Here is a 16,168-nt window from a genome sequence, read left to right on the forward strand (position 1 = left end):
AATTAAAAAATTATTTAGTCTTATGAAAAACCTTGATAAAATAATTCAGTTATAAAAATGTTTTAAATGACAATTGAATTTAACTATTATTCATGTCCAAAATTATAGTTTATGGTTTTCAACGAGACTCATTATTTGCATTTAATCTGACTAATTATTCTTCAATTGTAAAATAAATTTAAATAAATAAATTCTATTGTTCTTTAATACACTTACAAAAATATTACATTGAAAATTCTCCAATCACTCCAACATGAAAGGTTGCAATTGCTGCTAAATAAGTAAGCACGGGGAATTTATCGTATCCACCATACACCATTTTGTTCATCTCATGTAAGAGCTGACTCACAGGATCCCTGGAGTGAATACAGGAGAGGCCAGTTCTGGACAGGGAATACTGAGAGAGATACCTCTGACCTATAAGTTGGGAAAACTTGCTTGTTGTGATTATTGCATTGTGTGGGTTGGACACTAAGGGCCTGGTTCATTTTTGGACGAAAGTACATTTGCATGTCGTATCTTGCGTGACTTCACTCTGCACATGCGCCAGAATGGGACTTCCACAAATGAACTCACTCGCATGCAAATCATGTCCGAACACAAATGACACTTAAGACTGACTACGACTTGAGGGGCGGAATAGGTGTGGGAAATGGTGGAAAAATATAGGGATTGTACCGTACGTGTGTGCAGAGAGTGTTCCAACGCCGAATCATTTGCACCCGCTACAGACCAAGTGTAAGTGCCGACTGATATTGATGACTCACACGACAAAGACATTGTATTAAAAACCACACGTATGTGTGCCAGCATATAGCAAAGAACACAAGTATGCAACTAAGAGAGACTATAAAAACGCATTGTATTTGCACAGTACGCATTAAGAACATCCTAATGTATGTATGTAATGTAAAAAAAAAAAATTAAAGCACACATTTTTATTAATGATTATAGTATTATGTGCTGCTCATGTATTTGCTAAAATATATATTTTTGTGGCATGCGTTCTGATGTGTGTAATCTTGTGACCTGTTAAACACATTTGGGGTATAGATGAGAGCAGGTTTTCTATTGCGTTCAAATGTTTTTTTCTATACGTATGAATGTTTTGCGTGTGTAAATATATATATATATATATATATATATATATATATATATAGGGCAGCACGGTGGCTAAGTGGTTAGCACTTCTGCCTTACAGCACTGGGGTCATGAGTTAAATTTCCGACCATGGCCTTATCTGTGAGGAGTTTGTATGTTCTCCCTGTGTTTGCGTGGGTTTCCTCCGGGTGCTCCGGTTTCCTCCCACACTCCAAAAACATACTGGTAGGTTAATTGGCTGCTATCAAATAGACCCTAGTCTGTGTGTTTGTCTGTGTGTGTGTATATTAGGGAATTTAGACTGTAAGCTCCAATGGGGCAGGGACTGATGTGAGTGAGTTCTCTGTACAGCGCTGCGGAATTAGTGGCGGTATATAAATAAATGATGATGAGATTTTATATAGATAGATAGAGATAGATAGATAGATAGATAGATAGATAGATAGATAGATAGATAGATAGAGAGAAAGAGAGAGAGAGAGAGAGAGAGAGAGAGAGATTTCATGAACCGCTTAGTGTATGTAGTTTAAAAATGTTTAACATTAATATCCCCTAAAATATAGCAATTTAAGCTTGAACACAGTTGACCCGCATATTTTATAATTAATTTTAACATCTTTAAACGTCAAGTTGGGGAGATGCACTTTGAACTCGACCATGAACCAAAAACAATTTTGATATTTTTAAGTTCACAATCATCAAACCAAACCAAGCAAATTCAATTGAACTTTGTACTGGCTCAATTCGTTTCCATCTCTAATATAGGATAAGTTGCAAATGTGTAGCCTGAGACAAATTACTGTACAAAAGGGTGACGAACAACAGTGTCCCTCTTTAATGTAAGATACATTTTGAAACAATTGCGAAGGACATTGTATTTAAACTATTGGATATTTTTACTCATTTTAACAAGAAATAAATGTTACATTTAAAAGGAAGCTGGTTAAATAGTAAAATGCACAGTTAAAGCCAATAATAATAAACATTTCTACTTTCTGCTTTGTGTGTATTAATTAATACCATTATCTTAAAGACACACTCCAGATGAGTGCCGGATTCTCGGGCAGACTACACAACATTTATCTCACAGACATGAGCTAGCGATTGGATTTCATTTCCAAGACAAAATATACGTCAACAAGGCAGAGTCTGGATGTTACATCAGCCACGTTCTTGGCTGTAGAGAACCGATTATGGTCGTTTCTTCTTTTGTGGTTATTTCAGTCCAGCTGGTCCTCTTGCTGACTCACACCTTTTCTAAAAGCAGCTTGCTCTACGGCTTCATGTTGTGATTGGTTGTGGTAGAAGATGAGACATGCGGCAACAACTAATACACACCCGGACAGCACCAGTCTTATTGTGTTCTGTACGGTGTAATCTGAGGAGAGGAATACTGAGAAGTGTTACGCGGGGTAAAATACAAATTGACACAAGAACTATGGAATATAAAACACTCTTAGCACAAAATAAAGTTCAGAGCCATCACACCTACCAGTGCCGTAGCACAGATTGTCATTAATATCTAAGGACTCTGAACAAATACAGGAGGGAGGGGGCACGTGGCAATACAACACTTTGTTTTAAATGGTGCAATACCCTTTATGACCGTTCATTGAAACATAGGCATCTTGGGATAGCAGAAACCAAAAAACAGTGTCACGTCTTAGAGACATGTGTAATCCCTGGCTGGTATTGGCACTACTAAACTGTGAGGCACGGAGTCTAATGCACCCCTGGTAATCACCAGGGACCCCCGCAAGGAGGTATGGACTCCACTGCGTGAGGTGCACAGGTCGCGGTTCTCCCAGCAAGTAACCAGCGCAGAGCAAGTGGTAGATGGGTCAGACGGACCGGGTCGCAGCCAGCGGTAGAGAAGTACAATGAAGGTAACCAGTAGAATAGTCAGGAACAGGCAAAGGGTCAAACCAGAACGAGCAATAAGGTACAGGACAATAACCAGGAGAGTAGTCGGTCGAGCAAAGTCAGGAACCAGAATAGCAGAACTATATCTATATATATATATATATATCTAGAGCACAAATGGAGTAAACCAATACTCTGGCAGAGTGAGGTTTAAATAATGCCAGGTGGGGGCTGATAGGAGGGGGAGTCGCCGACGATCAGAACAGCTCTGATCGCCGAAAAGAGGAAGTGGAACTGGCGTCCCGTTGCCTACCAAGGGATCACAGGGAAATGCACATGTGCGCACAGTGCCCAGTCTGGAAGGACATCCCGTTACTAGGCAACGGAACGGGAGTGAGCTGCAGGAGAAGGCGCCCGTCTCCGGCACCCATGGGGGGTGCGGAGGCGGCACCTGACAAACAGCTTGTACAAATATAGCTAATAATTATAAAGGGGACAGAGTTCATCCCTAAATCTCTGACATGCAATATTCCTCAAGAGCTAAGGTTTCCCGGAGAAGGAGGCATGGCCAAATATCACCAACTTTAACACAAGCAATGGGATAGAACCCTGTGGTTCTGGAATTTCTAGAGATGAGTATGATGTATCACAGTCTGTTCCAGAGGATTGTGCAGAAGATAACACACAATTCCAGCATTTTTCTAGCAGATGTAAACCGTACAGAAAAAGAGGAATGGCTATGGGAAACAGGGCAACAGAGGAGGGGAGTGGGCAGTAGTCAGAAAACATGGTAGAAGAAAGTCTTCATTTTCAAGCCCTCACACCTACTCAGGTTTGAGTTCTTCATATGCACATTTCATAGAGACATCATTTTTATCTTATTTAAACAGTGTCCCCTTTTGATCTAGAAGTGGATAAAGTTTTACTTAAGACACAGTTTAAGATATGGGACTATTAAGACAATTCTAATTAAAATGGGAACTCTAGTACACTGACTGTATTCAATTTGATCCACTTTACTGTTTTCTTGTAATTGAGAATGTTCCTAGAGTTCTAGAATTGTTAAAATTGTAATTTTGGCTAAAGTTAGAAGTGATTTGTGTATGTATAGCAATATAATCCTATCACATCAGCCAATAGAAAGCTTTGAGCAGTGATAAACACTTCCTGCATAACACAATTTGGGATAGTGTCAAGCAATATGGATATAATTATGTCTCGGCTGTTGGCTGCTTTCTTTAACACTGGACTTTTATTTCAAGCACATGTCAGGGTTTTGGATCAACTCATAATATGGTCCAAATGTGCCGCTAATTTGACTTAAAAAATGGGATTCTGATATGAAACCCAAGTCATAGGCATCAATTTTTCTTTGGAAAATCCCAGGTACAAGCATGGAAAGTTGGCACCGCCATGGGCTATGGACATAGCCTAACATTCCATTATTTCTTTCCTCCAAATAATTGCATTCTGATGTATAATACCTTGTATTACATGAATATTTGACACATGACTAATCTTCCTCACATTGCACACAGAGCCCTCCTGCTTTGCGACATTTAAAATGTTGGCTTCCTGATTTTGTGGAATAACCTTGTTTAAATATAAGTGTGTTTGGGTGGATGAGGATGTCTTCAAATTGTGTCCTGATTTTGTCCTCTGCAATATTGAGACATACAGTATACAGACATATGATTGCAGTATCCCACACTCACCTTCTATCTGTATATACAACACGTTACTCCTCTTCCTCACATTGCTGGTGATAGTTCTCACTTCACAGTAATAATTCCCAGAATCCTCCAGCTGAGCAGACAGAACTCTGTATGTAGCAGATAAATTGAATTCCTGAACATTACGCCCATCTCTGTAGAAAGCAAATTCCAGTATTGTGGTGTCTCTGAGAGGAGCGAGAGTTGTGTCACATGTCAGGGTCATATTTTCACCTCCAATTATTGTGCTTGGAACCATTTTAATTTTTGGATATGAGAACAGTTCTAACAGAAAAAAAAATATTCAAATTAAAAATTGTTTGTATAAGTTGCAAACAATATTTCCCTGTAATTTACATCATATGTGCCAACTTTTAATATGTCCAACCCCAAGCGAACCCGCAGGGTGGCGTGGCCACGTGATTCGCATCATCATAGCCCCACCTCCATTGTGCAATACTACGATTGAAGGCAAATCCCGTCATCAAGCCGTCTGGGAGGGTGACTACTGCTCTTCTGGGAGTCTAAGATGATCCCTGAAATTCAAGAGTCCCCCAGACATTCCAAAAGAGTAGGCAAGTATAACCTTCATTGTTTTACAATCGTACAGGGGTCTGAAAAAAATAATTTTAGGATACTACCTACTAATAAGATCAGTTCTGGCAATTGCTCAGTTTTATTATAAATCAGTGCAATATATTAGAAAAGGGAACCAGCAAATTGCTAAATTTATTCTCGATTAAATATGTTATAATACTTTGATCTAACAAATAATAGGAATATTTTTTTAAATAAATATTTTTTTCTCCTCTGGTTTTGCACCCCCAAATCTTCAGTTCAGATTGAGAATTATATATTGCATATATCCATCACTAAACTGAGATATGTACAAAATAGAAGTCATTACTGGAATAGAGCCAAACAGTTCATTAAATGAATCCATCTAAAGACCAACAAAGAGGATGTTCAAATGCTGATGACCACGGTAGATAAAAAATAATGTAAACTCAAAGTTCTAATGTATGAACAATACACAAAAATAACTTCTGCACAGGAAATGTGATTGAATGTTTTGAATAGAACAGAAGAGAGACAGGTCCAGATATCAACACTTAAGGCCCAAATTAGCGCAGGATATCCCTTTAAGATATTCTTAATCTAGCAGCCAAGTTTGTAGCATTTGGAGTGGAATACTACAGTTCCCAACATGCGTCAGGAATTTATCCTGGAGAGAGAAGAACTACAGGAAGGAGTTAGATTTTTGCTAGGAAAAGCAGAGAGATGGAGAGCATTGGAGAAGATAAGACAAGAGAAACTGCATAGCTGGAACAGAGCTAAGACTTTTGACAGCGTAAACAAGAGAGAGAAACAGAGATTGTGAATCGTAGAAGCTGTATACTTAAGAAAGGACCATCGGTGTGATTGGCAAGACAACGTGAGTTATTGCCTGCAAAAGTCCACATTACACACTCTATGCTATGAAGTAGTCTAATGGCAAAAAGTATTAACCCTCGATTAACAAGCTCAGGACTTGTTTAACTTGTTCACCTGATCGAGTACACATTAATCTTACTGTAACACCAGCAAGACAGAAACAAAGAGGGTTATTCTACCGCACCAACTATAGGATTATATCCCAGATATATTTTAATAATGATAAATGGTCATATAGCTTTGGGGTGCTACCTAGAAACAAAATCGTATCATATTAAACAGCAAAAAACAGAAGTTTCTTTTTTTGGGTGCACTCAATCCTCTAAATAAACCTTTGATTTGAACAAGTATAAGTATCTGCTTTAAAACATAACTTTTATTAGTATAGGTTTTTAAAAGCGAAATATAAGGTAAAATTGTGCTCATAAATAAAAATTGTAATTAAAATGATCTGGATGCACATGAATATTATACCTATATGGGTTTGTAATATTGACCCTATGGTATGAAGGTTAAATCTTGGCAAACCTGCATATATGCTCAAGGAGTAGTTATATGGATGCCCTACAGCCCCATAGAGCTATTATAGCGATTCTATGATATCTGCTAAATTAAACTTGAAATGGTCTGATAACCATTACACTCCTAGATGATACTAGCAGGCTGCAAATGTTTTGCACCACTTACATATAGTTATGAGTTCTATAGTCACTCTCACTATTGATATCTTCTATATCCAGTCTAAATCTCGGCACCCTGCTATCCTGGATACAATGATATTATGGGGTGTGAATTGCTGCCTGCCTAGTAGTCCCCTTCTAACTCTGGATATATAGGGGTATAAACTGCATTTGCCAATTCCTCCTATTATTTAAGTTTGATCATGTGCATCCAGCTGGAACGCCGACGCGCGTTTCGCTGTCTTGCTTAATCAAGGCAAAAGGTAACACCAGCAACTTTGCCAGAAAGAAACTGCATCATTTACACAGATCATTCTTTATTTGCTCATCATTTTCCAGAAGGGCCCTCCCCAAAGTTTTAACTCTGAATAGCGCTATCAGATTACTTAGTGAAGTAAGGCTTTTTTTATTTAAACGAAGGGCCACGTTAAATATCAATCCTATAGCAGGGACAGGCCATAGAGTCCACAGGCTTTTAAAGAAAACTGTACTTGTTTGCTAGAGAGTATTGAAATGAATCACAGTCTGTTCCGGAGAATATACCACACAATCCCACTATTTTCGAGCAGATGCAAACCCTACAAAACAGAAAGTAGGTATATGCGAAAGAGGGCAACAGATGAGGGGAGTGCACAATAATCAGAAAACATTGTGGAAGAAAGTCTTCAATTTCAAGCCCTCACACCTGCACAGCTTAAGATGTGGGACTATTAAGACAATTCTAATTAAAATGTGATATCTCGTACACCGACTTTAATTGATTTGATCCACCTTACTGTTTTCTTGCAATTGAGAATGTTCCTTGACTTGTTAAAATTGTAATTTTGGCTTAATTTAGAGGTGATTTGTGTAGGTATAACAATCTAATGCTATCACATCAGCCAGTAAAAAGCTGCGAGTTGCAATATAAACTTCCTGTGTAACACACTATGGTGCAGTTGGTGATTGGGGCAATATGGATATAATTATGTCTCTGCTGTTGGCTGTTTTCTTGAACACTGGACTTTTTTTTCAAGCACATGTCAGGGTCTCAGATCTCCTCATAATATGGTCCTATTGTGCCCCTCATTTCACTTAACAAAAATGGGATTGTAAAAAGAAACCCAAGTCATAAACATCTATTTTTCTTTGGAAAATCCCAGGTACAAGCATGGAAAGCAGGGACCGCCATGGGCTGTGGACATAGCCTAACATTCCATTATTTCTACAACGCTCGCTTCCAAATAATTTCATTCTGATGTATAATACCGTGTATTATAGAAATATTTAACACATGACTAATCTTCCTCACATTGCACACAGAACCCTCCTGCTTTGCGACATTTAAAATGTTGGCTTCCCGATTTTGTGGAATGACCTTGTGTAAATATGAGTGTGTTTGGGTGGATGAAGGTGTCTTCAAATTGTGTCCTGATTTTGTCCTCTGCAATATTGAGACATACAGTATACAGACATATGATCTCAGTATTCCACACTCACCTTCTATCTGAATAGATAACACGTTACTCCTCTTCCTCACACTGCCGGAGGAAGTTCTCACTTCACAGTAATAATTCCCAGAATCCTCCAGATGAACGGACGGATCTCTGTATGTATCAAATAAATTGAATTCCTGCACATTTTGGCCAGTTTTGTAGAAAGCAAATTCCAGCTCTGTTGTGTTTCCGAGAGGTGCAAGAGTTGTGTCACATGTCAGGATCATATTATTACCTTCAATTATTGTGTTTGGAGCCATTTTCATTTTTGGAGATGAGAACAGCTCTAAAATGGAAAATGATTCAAATTAAAAATTGTTTGTATAATTTACAAATACATTTCCCTGTAACTTACACCATAGGAAAAGTGAATTATTTAAGTCAAAACGCGTTGGTGAGAAAGGGAGTTATAGGACATCGTATTAGAGAACTCTTCCAAGATTGTGTCCCATCCCAGTAAGAGATATTCCTTTGCGTTATTATCACCCCGGGGAGGTTAACCACATAATGGATAACAAAATGCTTGTCTATCTCTAATTCTGGTAGGAGTCTCTGCATATGCCAACTCTTTTTTAATTTCTTAACCTCAGTGTGTATATTTATTGAAATGTGAGTGTAAAAATTATCTTTATTCAAAATATCTGTGATTTGAAAAACAATATTGCTACAGTTATTTGATACCCACCTATCATGAGGACCTAAGGAGTTTAATCTCTCTGTGGATAATGCTGTTCCAATATAAATTAATTTATTGAAGGATGAATTTAAAGGAAAGCTCTTGTAAAAAAAAATAGGAGGTTTTTTTGTTTGAAATCTGATGCACCGTGTATTATTTGGAATGACATAGTATCTAAAGACACTTGGTTATTTAATGGGACTGAACACATGGAAAAGAAGACACCGAGAATGAATACACGAAAAAACAATTTGTTATGACCATCTGCCGCTGAAGGCCTTGACCTGAATAGATCAGAACCTCTCTTAGCTGCTAACAGATCACAAGCGACCAGCCTAGGAAAACACTTGTGATTGGTTGATGGGATGCTCAGTTACTCCTTCTAACAGTCAATAGAAAACTGATAATTCGGCCACTGGTCCAACATTCCAGTGGATCATAATCAGGTAGAAAACTATAAGGTACTTAAGGCAACCTTCCACCATATTCTGGCCATATCTTGCAGAATTGGGGAGCTCTACATCCTATTTTCCAAAAATCGTCTGCATCATTCTCATGAAAATAGATTTTTTTTTAATTGCCAAGATTCTCTATTCTTGGTAGGAAGATTTGGTGACAGTTGCTGGATTTCAATATTACAGTCATTATCCCTGAAATGAGGTCGGGATTCATATTATAGTACACAACCAGGAGTCATTTTTACACAATAATAGCCATGTGTGCAAAACCGACTGACAACATTTGAGAATATACAATAGGCATAAAATACATAGATGGTTCACCACATACCTGATTAAACACAGTTTGGATGAGAAGGGGTGTCCAGCAGGCTAAACCCCTATTTTCAAGATCATGACACCCCTATCTCATCACAACCAGCCCAAAAGATTGATCCCTTTATGTTGGAGTTATATATTTCAGGTGCTGATCCCTATAGCCATATCTGCCAACAATTAAAAGTGGAAAACTGGGGAAAAATCAGACACATCCCAATCACCCTAAACACACCTTTGTTCTGTCCCACATTAGGCAATTGTGCAGTTCTGTTTATACAGCCAGGTACCAAATGTGAATCCTAGGTCACTGCTTTGAATCGCGGACTCGCTGGTCACAAGTGCTGGTCGACATTTGAAAAGATTTTATGAATTTGAGTCCAAATTTGAGGTGCAAATATAATTTTGGAGGTGTCATACATCTGTATTCAGGTCGTCAGGCCTTCACCTTAGACCTCTAAAAACTTCTCAAATGACTATATATAGATTAGCAAAGAGGCTCTAACACTATAGCACAGGTTCTCCTAAACGGACTATTAATCAAACACACAACCAATCAGAGCACACCAATATCTGGCAAAACTTTTATAAGGAAGGTGCAGATCTCCATAACAATACCTCTCAGTATATACAAGTGTAAAATTGGGGTAAAATAAACCTAATACTGATCTACACAAGATCCTCACTAGACCTGCCCAAGTTTCCCCCAAAACTTCCCACATTATCTAGATTCCACGTCCACTTTCCAATAAGTCCCGTCCCTTTCAGAGACCATAAATACTGATAGCCCCATCAAAATCGGCACTGTCGAGAGATATACATAAATAATCAACTGCTCAACACAAAAACAACACAAAATACATCACACTATGGGCAGAGTAATAGTATACATAAATAAAACATATAAAATAAAATGTATATTTGACATAATTAACCATCCATTAGAAATTAGACACATACCCTTCCAATATTCCCAGTTATGATGGGAGAGTCCTGATTTGTGGTGTAAATGTGGATGTGGCCAGGTGGGGTTGTGTTCATATTGTGTGGGAAGTATACAGACATATGATCTCAGTATTCCACACTCACCTTCTATCTTAACAGATGACACGTTACTCATCTTCCATGGACCTGTTTTGTAAGTTCTCACTGCACATTTATAATTCCCAGAATCCTCCGGCTGAGCTGACGGAACTCTGTATGTATCAGATGAACTGAATTCCTGCACTCTGTTGTCAAATTTGTTATTTTTAGCTTGTTTGAAAAAACCAAATTGGTGTTTTGTATTTTTTGACTCAGGGACACAGGTCAGAGCCAGGTCATCACCTTCTGTTATTGATGATTGATTATTTCTTATTTCTAGAGAAATAGCTGAAAGAGATGATAATAAAAAATACTGTGTAAGGTGGGAAATTTACAGCAAGCAAATGTTACACAAATATGCAGATTTCATATTGTACGTTAGTGCTTTATGTGTCATGTACAAATATACATGTACACCTGCAGATTACACACATGTTCCCCATCATACAGCCAGTGTGAGATGGAGTTGCAGCCTTTATTTTGACCACTCTTGTTGTACAACTACTCACACTTCAGTGTCAACACACTGAATCTGTCGATAGTTAGACAGTCGCCATTTTAGTATCAACAGTCTGACTGTCGACAGATTCAGTGTCTCCAGAATGACCACAGAGGACGGCCATAATAAAACATGACATTGTTACAGAACCATGGGTCTAGGTCAACCTAAAACATTAGAGGATACCTGTAGCCCATAGAGAGACTATTTCCAAGGAGGTTAAAAAAATGTTAGAACTCAAGGTTATAGAAGAGACTAACAGTGAGTGGTCCAGCCCCATAGTTCTAATCCCAAAACCAGATGACAATCTATGATTCTGTAACGATTTCAGTAAGCTGAATGCAGTGTCCAAGTTTGATGCCTACCCCATGCCCCGTGTGGATAAGCGGTTGTGTCACATGTCAGGGTCATGACATCACCTTCAATTATTTTATCTAGAACCATTTTTATTTTTGGATATGAGAACAGCATTAGAATATACAATTATTCAAATTAATAATGGCTTCTCTAGGCTTATGGTTAGGGAGATAAAATGCAGAAGGTACAGACAAACTTTGCCGATAACATATCCATTATTTTTAATTTGAAAACAGCTTGGGCTAAAACAGGGAATTATTTAAGACTTGTTAATAGGGTAGATGGCCAATTGCCAAATTTAATTGAAAATCGCTGCAATATAGAGAATAGTACCTACAAATTGCAAATCATTTCTTGATCAACTATTTTCTATGTTTGTATTTACACATTCAGCAAAATATGTTGTGAATTAAATGTGTGCACAGTGGCTTAGTGGTTAGCACTTCTGCCTCACAGCACTGGGGTCATGAGTTCGATTACCGACCATGACCTTACCTGTGTGGAGTTTGTATGTTCTCCCCGTGTTTGCGGGGGTTTCCTCCCGGTGCTCCAATTTCCTCCCACAATCCAAAAAACATACTGGTAGGTTAATTGACTGCAATTAAATTGACCTTAGTCTCTCTCGGTGAGTGTGTGTGTGTGTGTGTGTGTGTGTGTGTAAGGGTATTTAGATTGTAAGCTCCAATGGGGCAGGGACTGATGTGAATGAGTTCTCTGTATATTGCTGCGGAATTAGTGGCGCTATATAAATAAATAGATGATGATGATGATGTTTTCTTCTCTGGTTTTGCATCCCCAAATCTTCAGCAAAATTTGAGAATGACATCAAAAACCTCAAACATTAATCTGAGATTAAAGGAAATTATATCTGCATGAAGTTAATCAAGTACACATTTAATAATAGAATGTAGAATGAATATAATTATAATCTTTCCGGATGTTTAATGTATGTGTTTAATCAAAAGGACACTAGAGGGCATTAGATGTCCTTATACTGTATATTGTGATCTGAGAGTTAACTCAAATATAACGGGTTCTAGTCAGTTCTCAAACTGATAGACAAAGGGATTTCAATTTCAGAATAACCTCCCAGAATGCTGAGCAGTAAGCCATACCCACTGGACCAGCTCAGGTGGGACCCTAGACGAATGAGCCATGAGAATATCGAAATAATGGACTTATTAATTTAAACCACTCCTTTCTCTGTTCAACAACAAAAAGTATCTGCTCACAAAGAAAAATTAAGTGGGTTCAGAATTTGAAGCATAATGACGTGTTACAGCCGTCCCCGTGGGCACCAAGATCGGGTCTCTGTCCCCAGGAGCAAATGTACATACACAGGCGTTCTGATTATACACCCTCTGTTGGGCCTGTTGGGCCTGTTTCATGTTTTCCTTGACAATGGGCACCACGACAACAATACTGCCCTGCATTTGTAACACGTGTTCAATGACACTTTCCACATCTCTTTTACCATATCCATTAATCCTCTGGAGTGTCTCCCATACAATAAATCAAAAGGAGGGAACCCTGTCGAGGACTGTGGTACCTCTCTAATGGCCAATAACATTTTCCCATCTCTATCTACAACTTTTTTTCAGCATAGCTTTTAAGGTTTTGTTGAACCTTTAACAAGGGCCCAAGGAGTTCCATGGCTATCCTGTCAAACGGGGCCTCTATAATAGGCATGGGTACTAGTGGTCTCCTGTAATGGGGTCTGGGAGGACTTGGGACAGGAAGAACAAAATTCTAACACCTCTTTACGCAATCTCTAAGCTGTAAGGTTCTTTTAGAGGTTTTTTCTGCCCCTAAGTGTTCTGCTGTGATGTGACCACAAGCTAGGTCTAACACGGTTCTCCTATATGAGTGAGGAACTACCAGCTGTTCTACCACATCCTCAACTCTTTTTGGCATTTGATGCAAAAGTTCTTTGCAAATGGTCATGTGTCAGTACACAAGCCTGTCACCAGGTTCTACTGGTTCCCCATTAAGAACTTTCACATTTTCTCAAACTTTTACCAGGATGGGGTCTTTTAACTGTTTTGACGCGAACAGTTCCTTCCTCACCTCAAGGTTAGGCATACTTTCAGCTCTGTCTACTTATTCTCCTTCCCCCATGGAAGGGGTCTCATTTTGACCCTCATCATTTGCTATTTCTCTAACCATTCTAGGGAAATGGCTCTGAAAGTTTCCGGGACACACCTAATGCCAGTGGACCATCCGGGAATTCAAGCGGCTGTACACCATTTAAACCTGACATCATATGGGATTCCCATAATTTCTAAAAATTATAGCATCATGCACCAAGAAAGGGAACAATCCGACTTTAATAGTAGACGAACCACAAGAGGTCTCAATATTCACCTCGGCAGTGACATAGTTCCCGCTGTCACCATGTATACAAGTTACCCCAACAGTTTTTTGTTGGAATTTTGAGTTTACTAACCCTGCTTTTACCAGGGTAATTACACTTCCTGAGCCTAACAATGCCTCTATCCGGTTGCCCTCCATAAAAATTATACACATTTTTTTTTCTTGCTCAGCCAGAGGTAAAACCGTACATTATAACTTTAAAAACAAACTAGGGATCTTAAGACGACTGACGGAGTAGATAACTTAATCAGCAGTCTAACTTTCCTTGAATGTCCTTGAAAGTGATACGGGATCAGCAAATCACTTTGCAAAGGACACACTGAAGAATAATTGAATTTACAATTGTCTTTTAAAAGGTCATTTTTGAACAAAATTTGTCTTTCAATCTTTTTTTTTTGCACAAATTTCCATCAAAACATTAACATAGTGAACACATTTATACAGCAACATACCCCTGAATCATGTTTTTTAATCAATTATTTATTTGAGGATAAATTCCCCAATATAGAACTATTGACCTAAGGATGTGAATCTGGATTTGGACTGGTCTTTTTGATCCTAACCCCATTCTGATACCACTAAAAATTAATGGAGGGGGTGTAGCTATTGTAACATTATCCAGCGCATTCCCTGTGCTTTGTGGGTCGTAGAATTGAGAAATTGACTTAAAATAAGTGTCTGTCTGCATAACTCTCTATACAATGTTCTACAGCAAAAAAAAGTATAAAACAGACGTACACACTGTACAACATACAGGAGAAACCGGTACTGTATATTAGACCATACATACATTATATAACATACTACATGCATGTTGACTATTACACCAGTATGCGGTTCTAGAGAAGTGGCACTATGTAGTTTCTCATACATATGAAGGGAAATCGATACTGAGAATTGCATCCAGCGTACAGAGCAAGAAACTGTGACATTGTCCTCGATTAAATCAAACGTTACCTGACATTCATATCAAGCATACTGAGAATTAAACACAACACAAGTAACACTGTTTATCTGTTCAATATAAAAAACATGGCCAAAGTATTTACATACATGTATGGATATATACATACATGCATACACGCACTTAAATACATACAGAGTGTAGATATTTTATGGTTTTGTCCACTATACAGTACTCACCTGCATCCCCACTATTCAATGCTGAAAAATAAAAAGGATCTATTTAGTATAAAAACAGGATACATTTCTAAAATGTTTATTCATTAATATGTATCACATTTAGTTTCCTTGTCACATTTTTAATCTCTGCACTAAATGTATAATAACAAAAAAAATAATTCCCATTGTATATGTCTGAGGTTCCTTTCAAAATCATCTGATCAAGTATTTAATTTTATTTATGGTGGAATCATAACGCATTTAACAAATTACTAAGCAAAGGTCCGATTCTTTTTTGCAACATCTGAAGTTGGAATTTGAGGGCAGACAAGAACGCAAAGTCCATTAAAGTTTGTCCATTTTCTTCCTAAAATGCCCAATTTATTTGTTTGTTGCCTTTTCCTAGACTAAGGAGTCCTATATGTATCCCAAGCATGTTTAATTTCCCAACGGTATAGCAACCGACAGACGTCTTTCAATGTTCAGACAAAGCTCAGATAATGTCCATTAAACATGTATTTTATAAAGATCTCTACTTACAGACCAACATCATAAGAACCAGGAGAGACATGGTGCGGTGTCTTGTTCATACTGAATAATATTTTGTGATTATAAAGGTAATAAGACAGAAGTTGAGGTTGTTTTGACTTCCTGTGTATGGTAAATTCACATAGCGTAAGTATACGAAATTTCATATTTGCATAAACACATAAGATCCTAATCTAGCACTGAGTACAGTTTATAAAAATCCATCTACACAGCACAGAGTCAAAAGGAAATTGTCCATAAACAGATAAAATAGCAATGGATCTTTAATCAAGGGACAATGACTTTACCAATAGGCCTCACACTCCATTGTCAACCACCTCCAGGGTAGCTGGAACACCAGGAAGCATAGAAAAGAACCTATAATCAATTACACACACATATATATATATATATATATATATATATATATATATATATATATATATATATATATAGATATATATATGTACAAATTTAGTGGGTGTTATCTTG

General features: G+C 37.9%; 1 protein-coding gene across 1 annotated transcript; it reads right to left on the bottom strand.

Moving 5' to 3' along the window:
* Window positions 1-1,913: 1,913 nt before the first annotated feature.
* LOC142109356 (Fc receptor-like protein 4) lies at window positions 1,914-15,729 on the bottom strand. Its single transcript, XM_075193509.1, has 6 exons — window positions 15,689-15,729; window positions 15,170-15,190; window positions 10,804-11,085; window positions 8,270-8,551; window positions 4,680-4,961; window positions 1,914-2,479 (listed from the first exon to the last, which is right to left on the bottom strand). The coding sequence occupies exons 1-6, from the start codon at window positions 15,717-15,719 to the stop codon at window positions 2,322-2,324; spliced, it is 1,056 nt and encodes a 351-aa protein (XP_075049610.1). The 5' UTR covers window positions 15,720-15,729; the 3' UTR covers window positions 1,914-2,321.
* Window positions 15,730-16,168: the final 439 nt, after the last annotated feature.

The sequence above is a fragment of the Mixophyes fleayi genome, chromosome 12 (assembly GCF_038048845.1).
Source record: "Mixophyes fleayi isolate aMixFle1 chromosome 12, aMixFle1.hap1, whole genome shotgun sequence".
NCBI lineage: Eukaryota > Metazoa > Chordata > Amphibia > Anura > Limnodynastidae > Mixophyes > Mixophyes fleayi.